At 36.0% G+C, this 17927-nt stretch overlaps 2 protein-coding genes across 2 annotated transcripts in view; one reads left to right on the top strand and one right to left on the bottom strand.

The window, feature by feature from the left end:
• Positions 1–17927, top strand: part of CEP85L (centrosomal protein 85 like) — a 187010-nt gene that overhangs the window by 84576 nt on the left and 84507 nt on the right. The window contains exon 3 of the mRNA XM_036768051.1: positions 491–1272. Within this exon, the coding sequence (XP_036623946.1) occupies positions 491–1272 (782 nt within the window). The remainder of the gene's footprint in view (positions 1–490; positions 1273–17927) is intronic.
• Positions 4916–7791, bottom strand: PLN (phospholamban). The gene has a single exon (XM_036768052.1). It carries the CDS (start codon positions 7670–7672, stop codon positions 7514–7516), a length of 159 nt encoding a protein of 52 aa, XP_036623947.1. The 5' UTR covers positions 7673–7791; the 3' UTR covers positions 4916–7513.

The raw sequence follows: 17927 nt of genomic DNA on the forward strand, positions 1-17927 counted from the left end.
TGGAGTAATTGCTTCCACCGAGCATAGTGGTCTCTGTGCCTTTAGTAAATGATCATCGTGAGTAATTATGAGTTAAAACAAAACTTTTCCTGGTTGCCAAACTTTTGAGCATCAGCTTCTCTGAGTTTTATCTAGGCTAGTCCCTGGATGTTAGGAAATCTGCTACTAGTTCCATTCTTGTTCTGTTTGACAGGCTATTCTAGAACTTTGTTGCTATAGCCTTCAAGTGCCCAAGGCCACACGTATGCCTTTATAGTACTACTGGTGAATAGTATTTCATAGTAATTTTGTTTTATAGAAGGAATTAAAAAAGACAAAACATCCCAACCCTTCACTGAAGGAGAATCACTCCTGCTCATAGGAGACAAATAAGAAGTTGTGTTAGAAAAAACAACCCATTTTTACATCTTTTCTCTCAACAATATTTTTTTTCCAGAGGGATTTAATTTGACTTAATATATTTGATTTTCTCATAAATTTCTTTTTTCAGACCATTCTACTTCAAGTGGTACATCATCATTCAAGCCCAGCCACTCACTTGTCACAATTCCCACTGCCCATGTGATGCCGTCTCATTCCAGTTCTTCAATTTCCAAACACAGGGATGCACTGACATCTGATGGGTCAAAATGGACTACAAGTTTCATACAGACAATGGGAAACCGAAATCGAGGAGAACTGGACTCTTCACTTGACATGAAGGACATACGACCTATAAGAAAATGGTCATCTTTGTCTAAACTCAACCTCCCAGATAACTGTAGTCAAGATGGCAGTGTTCGATCTGAGGAATCCAGGAGTAGTTTAGATAAGCCAGAGAGAGACAGGGCTTTAATAGCACAACTAAGGGCAAATGGTCCCAGCTGCTTACATGATAGTATGGAGATGCTTCGATTAGAAGACAAGGAAATGAATAAAATACGATCTTCAACTCTGGATTGTAAATACAAGTTTGAGAGCTGTAGCAAAGAAGACTTGGGAATCTCTCCTGCTCATAGGAGACATGCCTTAGACAAGACATATAGTGCCTTACCTGAAAGCAAGTCCTCTTTAACAAGTTCAGAGCCTTATGAACAAAAATATCTAATGCTAGGCCAGCAGGCTGTGGGTGGAATTCCTATTCAGCCCTCTGTTAGAACTCAAATGTGGCTTACTGATCAATTACATGCAAATCCTCCTGATTGCAGGCCTGTTGATGAAGCTTTCACCTTAGCTCCCTGGCAGCAGCAGCAGCTTGAAGAATTCAGGCAAGGGAGCGAGCCCCCTATGCAGGTAAGACTGGAAATCTGGTGTTTGCTTCCCTCAAGTGGATGCTGTGTGTTATAACAACAGAACCCTTAGTAAATGTTACTTTTTCTTTTAAACCATAGTTCTTTTAATACAGGTATGGTGGTTATTCTTAAGCTTTTGACAGGTAAAGTTGTTAAATGTATAGGAATTAACAAAAACATTTTTAAGAACATTTGAAATTCCTGAGACATTAGTTACAGGCTAAATTGCATTTGTTATTTTCTGTACAAAGAAAGAGAAGACAATATGTAGTTTCTAAAAGTTTTGGTACTTAGGTACCTAGAAGGATATTTCATAGGATCGTGGTGTTTGAGAGGTGGAAAAAATCTCAGATTATTTTTTCACAGATTTCACAGATGAAGTCCAAGTGACTTTCCCAAAGTTACATAAATGACTGAGTTTTGATTTGAACCCAGGTCTGCTGATTCCAGATCCAGTGTTTTTTTTTTTTTCCATTACCCATCCCTCTCTCTAACACCCCCCACCCTCTATTCCCTTTGTCCTCTAAGCCTCCAATTATCAAGTCTTGTGGATTCTACTTCCAGAACATATTTCAAACCTCTCCCCTTCTCTCCACTCTCAACCGCCACTTAATTTAGGTCCTCATCACCTCTGTCCTCAATTTCTGCAGTTGTCCCTTATTTGATTGTTCCTGCTTCCACTTTCTCCCTTCTCTAATCTGTTTTCAACATAATTGGAAAAAATAGGCACAGGTTTGACTATGTTGTTCACCTGCTGAAAATCTTCTGTGGCTTTCTATTTTGATATGATGTTAAAATTACAAAGTTGCAACCTGTTATTTAAAACCTTCCATAATCAACTCCAGTCTACTTTTCATGAATTATTCTATGTATTAATATCTTTTGCTCACTTTATCGTTTAACCGTATAATTTGCTATTCAGTACATTCATCATTCCACCATTGTTATAATGCTTTCTTTGAATCAAAGAAAGATTAAATTGGCATCTCAATACCTCCCATCTCTGGACTTTACAGAGGATCTCCTCAACCTCCAAACCTCCTCCCTTCTTCCCCTCCCAATAATAATAATTATAAATAGGGATTGTTTGATTAATTTGTATCCCCATCCTCTAGCACAGTGCCTGGCACATGATAATAGGTATTTGTTGTTTGAGCTATAAAGCACATTTGGTGCATTTGTTGTGTTGCATTTATTTTTTGACATTGTCTGAACGCCATTTTATGTTCCTATGTGTCTAGAATGTAATGGCAGCTAGGTGGCACAATGGATAGAGTGCTGGGCCTGGAGTCAGGAAGCCTCATCTTTCAGAGTTCATATCCAGCCTCAGATACTTATTGTAGCTATGTGATCCTGGGCAAGTTACTTAAACCTATTCGCCTCACTTTCCTCCTCTATAAAATGAGCTAGAGAAGGAAATGGCAAACATTCCAGTATCTTTGCCAAGAAAACCCTGAATGGGGTCACAAAAAGTCAGACAACGGAAAAAAAATCACTAAATAACAATAAGGTAATAGCTAGTATTTATGTAGAACCCACTATGTGCCAGGCACTGTACTAAGTGCTTTACAAATATTATCTTATTTGATCCTCACAACAACCTTTGAATCTAAGTGCTATTATCTCCATTCCAAAGATAAGGAAACTGAGGAAAGTAGTGCCTTGCCCAGGGTCACACAGCTCTGTTTACAGTGCCACCTAGCTACCTCAAGTTGAAACACTTGGAGATCATATGGTCCACCTTCTTATTGTATAGAGAAGTAAACTGAAGCCCTGACATGTAAAGTGACTTAACTAAGGTCTTAGATGTTAAGTCAGGGGATGAGCTAGTTCCCCTTGACTCTAAACTCAGCACCCTTTCCTCTCTACTATATCAATAGCTCCTGTAATTAATGACTTTATTAGATGAAAGATCAGTGTTCTCTGCTGCCAGTAAAGAGTAAAATTTATAGTCTCCATTAGGCTAAAGAACATTTAAAATTATTTTGTCATTAATTTTTTTAAAATAAAATACAGTTTCAGTTACTGTTTTTGAGAAGATCTTTAATTTTTCCTCAGATGTCATTTTAAGCTTTGACCTTTTATGATGATTTGGATACTATTTTGTTTAATCTTATATTCCTCTTGTTGTCTTTTAAAATATCTGCCTGGTTAAGTGGTTGGCTCATGAATATTTTTCTTTTCACCTAAGAAAGCAGAGTCAAGTGACCCTGACAACTGTGCGTTCCACGAACTCAGTTTTTGTTGGTACTTTTTTTTGCAATCAGGATTGTGGATCTAGGGCTTGATAACAAAATGTCCACCTGGACTTTTTTGTTACCAGGGTGTCTAGGATAAGGTTAGGGAATACTTTGATAAGTGCCACTCTTATCAACGTTTTATAATAACCTTGAACTTGGCTTAGGATAGAGAGAGAGTGGTAGTAAAAAAAAAACACAATAAGCATTAAAATTGAAGAATTAACTTGCTTCTAGATTTTTATCTGCTACCATTAGCAGCAGCATCTTTACCTTGGGATGATCACTTACATTTAACATTGATTAGCGGCAAAGTTAGGCACTCCAGATTTACTGACATTCAACTCTTCTGTCAGACTAGAGTGAAGGTACCTTGTCAAAAATAGATTGATAGAAAGAAATAGGGGATTTGCAGATGACCAAAAAGTAATGTTGACAGTCAAGGTTTCCTTTCAAGTTTCAGTTTTGGTCACCCTTACCAACTGTGATTCCAAAGAGGGACCAGGCAGTGTTTAATTAGCTCATTGCATGGATATTTAGAGTATGCATTGGGTGACGACAAACTCTTTACAATCCATTACAGTTCCCACTCTTACTGTCACCTTCACCCTCCAAGGAGATTGAGATTGGTGTTCATTTAATAAGGTATTTTTAACAAAGGCTTATTAGCCTGTTGTTCTTCCTGGAATCTGTATTACATGCCCGTTAATCCTGTTCCTTACAACTCCAGCCTCTCTAAAGGGAAGGAGAGCCCCTTTTTATCCCCTTTGAAAGACTAGCATTGGTTCCCCACATGTATCCCTCTCTGCATCCATTTTGTCTATCATATTCCTCTAAGACCACAGGTTTCCTTTAGGAACTGAAAAATATAATCATGACTGTAACCTTTTGTCTCCGGGAAAGGGCCAAGAGTGAAAATTCTTTTTTATGCCAAGGCTGCATGTCTACTTTCTTATGGTTTTTTCCTCATAGAATTTTCCTCTGCTATAGACAATAGGTTACTATGTTGGGAAGAAGAAATGAGGTTTTTCTTGAAAGGCAAGATAGTCCTAATTTCAGTGCTGATAGGGGCTCACCATGAAAATATCTCATGTAGATAATTATTTTATGTTAGCATATTTTATTTATATGTCCACTGAAACTAAGAATGCAAACAAAAACATTTTGTAATAGATGTATAGGTAATTCTTGCAAATAGCTCAGATTTTAATTGGTTTTCCTATTGTCCGTGAATTGGGAAGATTTCTTTTGTTTGTAGTTTGTTCTTTGGCTCAATCCAGACCATCCTCTGTATCACTTTCTTTTCAGGTTTTTAGATCTTGGTTAACTTCTCAAGTCTGTATAGGCTTGGTGCCTAATTTTTATGCAGGTGAAAGTACAGTATTTTGGTAATGGAAAGGCATATCCTTGGTTTACAATAATGAGTGTTTATTTAGTAGCACAAGTTCAGGTACAGTTATTAGGGGGAAATCATCCTATATTTTATAGAAGTCTGCCCTCTTGTGACTGTAGGTTGTAATTGTGACTCTAATTGCTGCTGCTGCTATCCAGTATTTAAAACAACCCTCCAAAGCCAAGTCTACCTTCAGTACTTTAGATTGTCTTTACAATGAAACAATGTAATTAATTTAAAAAACATTGTTTTTTTATGTAGGTGATTATGACTATTTGTATTAAACATCGTATTTAGCTATCAGATACAGTTTTTAACCAACCATAATATAAATGATACAAAATGGTCTTTAAAATTAGTTAATTCTCTAAAAATATTAATCAGACTGTAAAGTTAGAATTTTCTCTTCCTGAATAATATTGTAATTATAATCTGTTATCTTATCATTTTTTAATGCAACACCTTTCTTGTTTTCCCTTACATAGTTTATCATTGAATCACTGTGTATAAGATCTTAAGAATTTCATTTGAAGGAATTAGTTTCTGTGTAGAAGGTATAATATTCTATGGTTTTTAATAGTATAACTTCATTTTATACTCATGAGAGGAAATAAAAGGAGAACTTTTCCTTAGGAGAGAGAAACTATAATGAATTCTTCTCAAATATTAAGAAAATAAACTTAATGTCAACACAGTGAACAAATCATTTGGAAGGAAAACAGCTTAACATTTTAGAGTTTACACTTAGTTTACAAGATCAGTTTAGCCTGTTCGTAACCCTCAATCAGCACTGAGCCATTAACTTATATTTTCTAAGATGAATCAAAATAGTTAATCTTCATTCTGAGGTCACATAGCTAACGAGCATGTTAGTTGAAAGGAGATGGGAATTCAAGTCTTCTGACTCCGTGCCCAATATTTCACTACACCAACAGATGTCACTACATGACTAGTTTCTGTTGCACTGCTTAATGTAAATGTATTTTTCCTGATGCTGCTGTTATTTCCTATGCTTATTTTATACATTGTAAAAATCCAAGAATTTTCTATTTCCATTGGATCAAGCAGTTTTCCCACAGAAAAAATATTGTCAAAGCTTTTTGTAGGAGCTCTGCACCTATAATAAAGCTGTTATGTGTTTTGGACAGGAATTAATTATTTAGCAGTTGACCTATTTTAAAACCACAAAAATAGCTGGTTTATGAATATGCCTCAAAGGTATAGAAGTTAAAAAAAAACTTTATTTTGCACTAATAAATATAAAATCCCAGTTTAAAAATTTTAAAGTATTAATGTATAAGGCATAGAATGTAGTGATCAATTTATCATGGTTTAAAGAACTTAATTTTCTTAAAGATTTAAAAAAAAATTGCTTTTCAACCAGAAGAACAAATTAAAAACCCCCTCTACTTTGTCCTCCTTTCACCTTATTGTGCCTATAGATGCTGAATTCAGTTGAACTATTTTATGTTAAAGAGGAGCTTAATTAATCTCTCTTAGTTATGAACTACTAATAATATATCCCACCTTAAGAAATATATGGGGTGGAATGTTAATATTCTATAGAAGTTTAGTGTAATAAGTGTATGTGGAATAAAATAGCTAATCTTTCATTTTTAAAAATCTGGGACAATTTATACTGATACACGTGACGTCTTATTTTCTTTTATCTTTTTCTTTCTTTTTTCTTTGTGATGTATATGTTACTCAATGAACCTATGTCTCAGTTGTAGGCTTTGGCAGAAATACCTTGAAGTAATGTTTTGAGAACATCTCCTTTGTCAAAGCTAATCACTCTGTCTGACTTGTTCCGCCTTATCTACCAGAACATAACACCTTAGGAAAGAAGAATAGATTCGATTGACCTAAAAATATGAATTACTCATTTCCTAAGGCATAGTTGTGTTCAGTTAATTGGAGCTGCAAGTAATAGAGAACTTTTAAATGTAAGCTAACTTTAGGACTTTACAGTCTTTCTTTGTTATTGTACCCTTTCTTTAAATAGGGGTGAAGTGCAGTGTGGAATAAAATCTAGTTTTCTATTTTAATATATTTCATTAAAATTTTTTTTTATTTTGGAAGTGTGTGATTCTAAGCAATAACAAAAATGAAGGTATACCTACAATTTTATGAATAGAAAGTTGAAGTGATTATAAGAAGCTCTCCATTTTTGAATGAAGCATGATTTTGAATCGCTACTTTTGTTAATTGTTTTCAAAGCACTGAAGAATCTAATATCTGATGAATATAACAATAAAATGTAAATTACACAGACCCCCAAACAGTGAAATAGTTGGTTTGAATATAAAGCACATTTTACCAATAGTGTAAATTAGAAAACAAAGCCTTTTTATAAGCAGTGCCTAATAAGTAAAGTTACATCATGCATAATTAGACTATTGCTTTTTTAAATAACTTTTTGAAAGAAATGTTTTCCAAGTTTAATAGATGCAGCAGGAGAATATATTGGCTGATTGTTTACATCCTTTTCATGGGGATATTCTTGCACCCAGAAAATGGTTGCTTGTACAGTTTCAGTTTCTTCTCCTTGTCGCATAATAGGTTTCATATCCACACTGATCAGTAGTGGAATTGGAAGTAGTACCAGAACTTCAGAGAAGCATCACAATGATGCATATAAGCAAGAGACATATTAATATGAGACAAAAATTTATAAAGAGTTCCTGGAGATTTTGACGTGCTTGTTCGGGCATTTCAATAGTTGAAGCTCTTCTTATGGCAGAGCGGGTGAGGTACTGGACTTTCTCCATGACAGCAGGAAGGCAAATATTAGTTGTTTGTGTTTTCTATTTGTTCAGATTGAAAAAGATATCTGTACAGATGCTGATCTTTGAATGTTTGATCTTCTTTTCGCATATAGAATCTGGACCTAATAAAAGAAGAACAATGTTGGAAACATGTATAAATGGTTTTTGAGGAGGTTTCAATGGATTTTTTTAATATGGATTGATATTTTTATTTACAATACCATTTTACTACTACATAAAATGAAGCCACAATATCACGATTTAGTCTGCTATGGCACACATTTGGGATGTTATTAATTTTATGTTTCCTAGATTTCTCATATCTGTGAAGTCAGGCTGTGGAACACTGGACTGCCTCAGTGTGCAAATGTTTCTGTGTTTTACTAATATAGTACTTTACCATTGAGAAGGGTGATTTACTAAGCAATTAGTGCTCTAGTAGCCCTAAGAAAAATATCTGTTTCTCCTAAAATAATCAGGGAGTCTTTTTCTCTTGTTAAAATAAATGTTTGCAATAGAAATTAATGCCATGGTTGTTCAAGTTGGCCCAAATAAAATATCTGAATTGGAAAATGTTAATTGGCAAGATAGACTCAGTTTTTTTTTAATGGTCACATATCCTGGGATGCTATTAAGCAGTGAAATTTTGTTAAGTTGTACAGTTTAATGCTACAGTTTTACCAGCACAAAAAATATTTTGCTAGCTTTGTCAGGTACTTGAATTGTTTTTTGTAATAGGCAGTTTCTAACATAAGTTGGGAGTAAGTCCTACCATTCTTCTTCTCCCTCCAAATTGTTTCCTCCCATCCTTTTAGACTCATCCCCATTTTAAAAGCTCAGTGTTCAGAGTAAGGTAAGATTGAGTGGCACCCTCTCCCTCTACTTTGGAGCTTTTGGGAGCAGGAACGCAGAATGTTTCCAGCATTTTCCATTGGAACTCTGAATATATCTTCCCATACAATGTTATCTACATAGAAAATGATAATCAAAGACATGGGAGTGGGTGATATCATTGAAGGAGTGAGCGTATATAAAGAAGATTCTGAGGATAGAGTTTTCAGGGACAACTACACTTGGACTGGGTATGCATGTGAGAGGAGGATGAATCACTGAAGAAAAGTAGTAGGTTACACTGGAGAATATGAAGATCAGTAGGGTAAAGAGGTAAAAAGAAGATATCAAAAAGATGGGGTAAGATGGAAGATAATAATTGATAAAAGGCCACTGGATCTGATAATTTAAGACATAATTACTAACTTTGGAGAGAGAAACTTTATTAAAGAGATAGCGACAAGCCAGATTTAGAGGAGATTAAGGGGTGAGTGATATATGATCAAATGGAAGGAATGTTGACTACATTTTCTAAATATTTATCATTGAGTGGGGAGGAGAAAGCTTGAGCCACACTGTAAGGTCTAGAAAAGGTTTTTTGATACGTTGATAAGATGTATCATGTTTACAAGTCAGGGATGGAAGTAGAAATTGAAGATGAGAGAGAAGGATTAATTGACAGAGTGATATCAAAGGATATATCTGGTAGTTACTCTTGCCAAGAAAAGGGCTACCTCATCCTCTGAGACTGGAAGAAAGGTGATAGATGAAACCATAGAAAGGGTGGTTTTTTTAAAAATTTTTTTTAAAGTTTTGAGTTCCAAATTCTATTCCTCCCACAATTTCTCCCCTTCCTTGTCCCTGAGACAGTAAGCAATCAGATAATATAGGTTATACATGTGCAATTATGTAAAACATTTCCATATTACTAATTTTGTACAAAAAGACTCAAAAGAAAACAATGAAAGTGAAAAGTAGCATGCTTTAGTATGTATTCAGTCAATATCAGTTCTTTCTGATAGTATGATGCACAGATAGTATGCTTCATCATTAGTCCTTTGGGATTGTCTTTGGATCATTGTGTTGCTGAGAATAGCAGTCATTTATAGCTAAGTCATTGTTCTTTAAACAGTCTTTCTGTTACTGTGTACAATGTTCTCCTGGTTCTATTCACTTCCCTATGCATCAGCCCATGTAAGTTTTTCCAGGTTTTTCTGAAATCATCCTGCTTGTCCTTTCTTAAAGCACAATAATACTCCCTTACAGTCACATACCACGCTTGTTTAGCCATTTCCCAATTGATGGATATCCCTTTGATTTCCAATTCTTAGCCACCATAAAAAGAGCTGCTATAAATATTTTGGTACAAATATGTCCCTTTTACCTTTTTGGATGTCTTTGGGATTATAGAGCTAGCAGTGGTGTTGCTGGATCGAAGGGTCTGCATAGTTTTATAGCCTTGTGGGCATAGTTCCAAATTGCAAACAATTCTGGAGGGCAGTCTGGATCAGTTCACAACTCCACCAATGGTGCATTAGTAGCCCAGTTTTTCCCACATTCCCTCCAACATCCAACATTTTCCTTTTCTGTCATTCTAGCCACTCTGATAGGTGGCTATCCGATAGGTGGTACCTCAGAGTTTTAATTTGGATTTCTCTGATCAATAGTGATTTAGAACATTTTTTTCATATGACTATAGATAGCTCTGATTTCTTTGTCTGAAAACTGCCTGTTTATATCCTTTGACCGTTGGGGAATGAGACCTGTATTTTTATAAATTTGACACAGTTCATCTTAGGAAGATTTTGAAGTGTAGAAAAAGTGGCTAATGGATTCTTTTGATGTCCTCTGTAGAAGGTAGTCATCTGTTAAGAGAGGAGGTATTAAGAGTGAAGTTGAGGGCCTCAAGAGAGTGGTTTTAGATGAGTCCTTATGGGAGTCTGACAGAGAATCAGTCAAATAAAAGATACAGTTTATCTGGGGGGGCCTGATTAAACTTTGATAGAGTAACATTTGTAGGGCATCCAGATAGCCCAGTTTCATTTCTTTGCAGTATTTAGTAGCTGAGGAGTATGGACCAGGTAGTAATGGAATTGAATTGATAAAAGGGAAGGGATTCATTCCTACATGATAGTTCTTGTTTGAAATGGTTGACCTGAGTCAAGGTTATGAGGGAAGTAAAATCAGAACAGAACTAGAAGGTTGGAGAGTAAAACTGTCGTGAGTGACAAAAGTAAGTTCAGGGACAGTGAGACAGTGGAATGACAGAACTGTGATTAAAGAAGAGGATTTTATAGTTCAAAACCTTTGAAGTGAAGCAATTTGGGGTGATCATGAGGTCTGTGTGACCAGCTCTTTGGCTATCCTAGATAGCAGTAGCTAGGTGGCAGATTGGATAGTGTGCTGGGTCTCAATTTGAACTCAAGCCCTGAGTTCAAATTCAGTCTCAGACATTTCCCAGCTGTATGACCCTGAACAAATCATTTAACCTCTTGTATGCCAAACGGGGATGTATAACCTCCCAGGGTTAATAATAAATAATGAGTAAAGTAAGACAATATTTGTAAAAAATTTTTGCAAACCATAAATCACTAGCCATGATGATGATGATGATGATGATGATGATGATGATGATGATGATGGTGATGATGATGATGTTGTTGATGTTGTTGTTGTTGTTGAGGGTGGAGGTCATGAAAGTTTGAAGAGCTTGGTGACTCAGTGGTGAAGGTGTTAGTAGAGTGATCTACTTGAAATTATTTATGTCAGTGGTTGGACAGAGGAAAAAAAGATGTTAAAGGCAGGGTGTGGGGTTTATAGAATCATAGAACTAGAGCTAGAAGAGACCTCAGAGGCCATTTAGGCCAACCTTCTTATTTTACAAATGAGAAAAATGAGGTCCTGGAAGCTCGCATGACTTGCCCAGGTCACGAAGTATAGATGTGATGTCAGAAGTAGGATTTTGAATGCCAGTATAGGAGTAGAATGAGCATCATTGTATAAGTGGTGAATATAGTGGGGAGTTAGGTTGTCATTTATTGTCAGGATATAATTAGGAAATGGCAGTTTGGTGTAGTAAATAGAGCACCAGCCCTGAAGTTAGGAAGACTTCCTTGGTTCAAATCGGTCTCAGACATTCTAATAGCTATGTGACCCTGGGCAAGTCACTCAGCCTTGTTTGCCTCAGTTCCTTATCTGTAAAGAATGAACTGAAGATGGAAATGGTAAACCAGTCCAGTATCTTTGCCAAGAAAACTCTAAATGGGGTCATGGAAAGTCAGACGGGACTGACAGGGCTGAATGACAACAACAACAAAACTTGCACCAGACATAGTTAAGTTAGAAAGTATAGAGCAAGATGATGTGGTACAAGGAAGAAATTAGCAACTTTAAAGAAAGCAAGTACAAGAGTCTTGTTAAAAACTTGTGTTTTTGCATAGAATTGAATAAGGAATGATTTTTAAAAAAAAAATAGAGTTAGAGAAAGGACTTGTGAGTTCTTTGGTACACATAGAGCCCTCTGAGGAACTTACGCATTTATGTTGGCACTTTTCTGCAGTCTTTAGTCTTAGAGAGATGTCTTGGAACCCTGATAGGGGAAATAACTTGCCCAGGGTCACATAGTGAGTGTACGATAGAGGAGGGACTTGAACTCGTATCTTTCTGGCTCAGAGGCCGGTTGTCTATCCAGTATACTGTGCTGCTTCTCGATGTTCTCACAGTCTTTTAAGAAAGTGTAATTGATCAATTATCATATTAATATGAATAATGTGTCTTTAAGTCATAGAATTTTAGATCTAATGAGAATGTGTCTTAAAAGTTTGACCTTGGGGCAGCTAGGTGGCACATTGAGTAGAGCACCGCCTCTGGAGTCAGGAGGACCTGAGTTCAAATGTGGCCTCAGACATTTGACATACTCACTAGGTGTGTGACCTTGGGCAAGTCACTTAACCCCAACTGCCCTGCTTTCCCCCCTCAAAAAAAAAAGCATCAATAAAAAAATGTGTTTTTTTTAAGTTTGACCTCAGTTGTCCAGGTTCATTGAGAAAGGAGGAGGCTAGGCCCTAGAAGCAGTAGATTGACATTAAGGGAACAAAAGGCAAGATGGGTCTTCTTCCCTGTGATCTTTCCATCCCATCATCATATTTCTGAAATAATTGTAAAATATATTTTATAAATATGATTAGATTAAAACATGTATTACTTAAATATTGAACTATTGGTTAGTATGTCACCAATTAACTGAAACTATTATATGTTTATGGTGGCAAATTCTGGATTGTGATCAGTGACAACTGCAGTAGGTTACTGAGAACACAGTAGTAATCACACATTACTACTGAAATTCGGATTTTTATCCACAGAGGTAGGGCGCTCTCTCTTTTTTCTCTGTGTATAATTATGAGATTAACATGACCTCTATTTTTGAAAGTTCTTCATGAGCTACGTTCCATTACAGCTAAATTTTTTGGCATGGTTGACAGGTTGGTGTTTTTTTTGTTCTTTTTTTTCCACAAACAGCCATGCTGGCTGTGAATTGCATACCTTCTCGTTATCTCCTACAGTTGAGCCTGTTAGTAGCCATAAGTGATGTTTGATGGAGTCTAGCAGAGGAGATAAAAACTCATGTTTTGCCTGCCATTTAAAAATTAAACTCTTGGGATAATCAGTTATGGGACTGTATTTGAATTCTGACCTTGTCATCTCACATAACATTCTACTTCCATAATATTTATTTTTTGAATGTGAATTTATATTATTTAGGTATATGAAAAACAGAGAATTATGGTTATCTTGGCATTTAGAATCTGAACACTTTTATTGTGGAATAATCTTTTGAAATCCAAACAGTAGGTAGAAGTTTTATATAAAAATACTCCTTATTTATTCTAGGAGTACATAAGTTTTCTCAAGGAAGTACAGTTAATCATCACTTCCTGATACGGATTTTCTAAGCCTGTTGTTTAATTTTGTTGTTCTCTAACCGTTTTGTTTATTAATAGAAAGTATAAATGGGAAGGAAGAGAAAATGAAATTTAAAAAATGATTTACTACTTTCTGTAGACTTCAGTTTGAAAATACAGATAAACCAGACATAGTTTATTAATTTATTAATCACAAAATTTATTTTAAATATTTATTGTGCCTACTATATGCCAGGTCCTCAAGAAAATTATATTTTAATAGAACTGTGTTTGCAAACTTTTTTGCTCATGGCTCAGTATTCTTTGCTGAAAGAATTGAGGCACATTGATGTTTAAGTTGTTGGTAACTAAGGATTCCTGGGCATTCCTCCTTATCCATTACCCAAGCTTCCACCTTCACTATCCTACTCTAGTCCCTCTTTTTTCTTTAATTCTGCAGGATTTTTCCAGGAGAGCAGGCAGTTTTGCACCTTATAGAATATAGGTATTATGCTCTTTGCCATACAGGCTTGGAAGAGCAAGCAGCAAACTACAGCTGAGGGTAGGAGCTTGGGAAATGTGAATGTCTCAGATGTGGTCAGTTACGGGGAGAAGTTTTGTAAGAAACCTGAAGAAACTTACAGCATACTAATATAGAGCAATATACTGAAGAGCGGTAATAGAGGGATAAAACACATAGGAAGTGGTATCCAGGGAAGGGCGTTTTGGCCTAGGCACTCATGTGGATTATGAATGAAAACTATAGGGCAGTAGATTATCATGCCTTTACAGTAGCAATTGTAATACTGATTTCATTATTCTAAGAGCAAGAGGTGGAGGTGAGGTGAGATGAGGTGTGGGTTATGTCTGCTTGGGTAGATCCTCGTCTCTCTGTGGATAATTGGACAGGATATAAGGAATAGTCTTGGGCCTGTTAGGTGATGTGTGGTTTGGTGAGTTTTCACTTACTGATCCCAACAGTCAGGAAAGCTCAGTCCCGGCAAAATCCCAAAGTTGAGGGCAGGAGGGGTGTTATCAACAAATTTACTTGAAAAGAGAATTCTATTTGCTCACATTATGAAATGGCAGCATCCTCCATATCTCAGGAGTTGAAAAGACTCTCATAGTTCATCTACTCATGCATACATTTGTATGTATGTATCTCCCACATAACTTGCTCAACAGTTGGCTGTTCAGCCTCTGCTTGAATGCTGCTACCAGGCCCCATGAGCACTCTTGGAAAAAATAATAATAGATTATAGATGAAAATTTTTTGTTCAGAAGGATGGTAACTAGTTCTGCAGCATATTATGCGTTGGAGTTATATCAGTTGTATTTGTTCTGCTATGCTTTGTAGTCTTCATTAGAATTTCACCTTTCATTTTTAGCACTTTGAATTTGTACAGCCTCCTAGCTCTTCATTTTTCCTGGCCATTTACCATTCTCTATACTTATCTCAAAATTAAACAGAATTTCTCCTCAAAGGATCCCCTGACTGAACAGCTATAGTTTATGAAACTTCTTTTTTATTTCTGCCTGGATATTTCTATTGTTAACAAATCTGGGCTTAAAGATTGTATTTTGCTAGTATGCCTATTTTACAAATTGAGTCAATTTAGAGAAAGGGATGTGGATAATAGTTTTTGGATAATTTTGGGATAAAATAATCTGTTTGATTACTAACAGTTTTACAGAGTTGATTATTCTTGTAGTGCTTTGGGGCAAATTGATATTAAGGGAATTCACCATAAGAGTTATCCACAGTCTATTACATCATTACTTTTGTCTGTCTCCAGAAGGCAGTTTTGGTTGATTCACTTTATTTTCAATCTTTTTAAAAGTGAAACTACTGAATACTTAATTAAGGCTGCCATGGAGGAATCTCCGAATCTAAACCGTATTTTTAAAAAGTTCTTTTGTCATTTCTGTAATATTACCTATCTGGTGATTGCCTCATCATAATTAGGCCTTAACATACTTCCTTATGCTGCCTCCAGAGATCATCAAGGCTTACCATCTGTCCTACCTTTAATTCCCTGGAGACTGCCTCACCAGCATCTTAAGTTCTTGAGTAAGTTAAGGACCTCTGGGCCTTGCCACCAGCCCCTCTTAAGGTCACCTGTCTTTTTGGGTTGGCTCCTTTGGATCTCTTTGACAGGAAGGGCTCTGGAGCTTTTTCTTTTTGTATCCTGATATCTTAGCACAATGTTTGTCTTATAATAAATACTTAATTTTTAAATTCATTCATTCATTCAGAATGAAATCTTTGAAACATAAAGGGCCAAGTCAATTGAGGATAAAACTTTAAAAGGAGCTGACTCCTCCAGATTTAAAACTGTAGCTACCTAATCTATTAGTTAGAAAAGTGATGTTTACATACATTTTCCTCCCATTTGTTGATCTTTTTATTGCTTCATATTTTCTGTTGACCTTGCTATATATCTTTTTGTCCTAATAACAACTGAAAAAGGTGGAAAAAAGGTATGTCTTTGCCTTTGTAATTACCCTCAGTCTTAATTGAGCTTTAATTGCTTCTCTTCATATGCATCAATTTGAAAAATCTTTCTAACTTCAGGGAAGCAGAACTTAGCTTGTGTGAGATTTAAGATCTCTCTCTCCCTTTCTACACCCTCCCCCCCCCACCCCTTCATCTTGCCCTTTCTCTGTTGCCCTTTTCCTTAGCCTCTTTCCTTCTCTCTCACTCTCCTTCCCTAAATGTGGAGATAAGGAAGAGGGATTCCTTAATTTTATTTTTTTAACTGTTGAATTTCGGATGCTAGCATACATGACCACTAGAGGCCCTCAGACTACTGCATAAATTTTCTTTTTGTCTAGTCTTAATTTTTAATGTTTGAATTATTATATATATTTTTTTGTATTGCAAACAAATAATTATTGAAAAAGAAGAGAGGAGAGCATTAGTATTGCTTTTTTGTCCATGGTCAGAAAGGCCATTTATATGGCCTGGGGATTTAGCCATGATTTTATAGCTAATTCAATAAACTTTACCTTCAAGAACACATCAGCTTTGTGGCACCTCTGATCACCTGGTCAACCATATATCTGACTGACATTTCAGAAAAAGTGATTCGTTAGAGTAAGAGTTGTAGAGAAATTGTACAGAGAATTCTCATGTCCCCAGATCTCACAGTGAAATCAAGGGTGACTGGGGAAAAGGTAGCTTGAAGAGGGTTAAGAAAGAGGTCATTAGGTCAGTGCAGGAAGGACCTAAAAAGATAGCAGGCAACAGCACTGCACTCTCTAGTGTTGGTCCTGTCCTGTCCCCCCTCTCCTCCTGGCCCCCCCACCCCCCCAATCTCAAACTTACCCTTTTGAATCCTGAGAAATGAACAATAAATGCCTATTTAAGATCAGCCAGCAAGTTTAAGTGAAGGCATTAAGCATTTACTGTGTGGGAGGCACTATGCTAGTTCGGAACTGTTGATACAAAAAAGGTGAAAATTCTGCCTTTGCCCTCATGGAACTTACATTCTGATGGGTTGACAGGTAAATAATGGTATGAACTACACACGCACGCACACACTGTGTGGAAGGTATTCTCAGAGAGGAAGGTACTTGTATCTGGAGGGGACCTCCAGCAGATGATTGGATTTGAGCTGAGTCTATAAGGAAGCCAGGGGAGCTCAGAGTTGGAGTTGAGGAAGTAGAGCATTCTAGTCATGAGGGATCATATGCACATTTATATTTGTTCATTGAAAAAAAGGCAGCTTAAAAATAATTTTTGTTATCTAAGGAAATCAATTACATTGCTATATCCTGTGGTGCTAGAAATTGAACATTTTGTCCATTAAGAATATAAATGTATAAATTTCAATGTTAAATTTATTTAAAATTAAATAAATTGAAATTTAAAATTTAAAGACACTTGAAATGAATTTTAATTCATTATTGAAATAGTACAAATTGAAAATCCTAATTTCTCTTAAGATTTCTCTTAAGATTTCCCAACTGATGTCAGTATTTTAGGAGATTTAATTCTTTCTGTTTAACGGTTTTACTACTTTTGTTTTTACAGTGTCCGCATCAGTGCGTGCCACATTTTAAAATGTTATTTGTGTATTTACCATCAAGAATTAGCAAATGACCTTTAATTTCTCCCTTTAAAGTAGAAACAGTGAGATTTAAAAATAATTAATATCAGTAAACATGTCATAATTTTCTGAAACTTAGTAGGTTCCATGCATACTTTAATGGAAGGGGGGTGGGCAACAAAATGAGGTGAGCAGCAGTTCTAGTAGTCATGGCGTGGATCTTTGATATCTACCTGGCAAGGGAATAAAATAATAATAAAAGTAATATAATAGCATTTATATAGTGCTTTAAGGTTTGTAAAGCACTTTACAAATCTTATATATTTTCACAACTACCCTGGGAAGTATGTGCTATTAATACCCTCTTTTTATAGATGAGGGAACGGATGCAGGCAGAGAGTGACATTCCATGGTCACACAGCTCTAGCGTTTATTAATTAGAGGAAGGCCAGGAATCCCAGGAATCCTTCT

The sequence above is a fragment of the Trichosurus vulpecula genome, chromosome 7 (assembly GCF_011100635.1).
Source record: "Trichosurus vulpecula isolate mTriVul1 chromosome 7, mTriVul1.pri, whole genome shotgun sequence".
NCBI classification, from domain to species: domain Eukaryota; kingdom Metazoa; phylum Chordata; class Mammalia; order Diprotodontia; family Phalangeridae; genus Trichosurus; species Trichosurus vulpecula.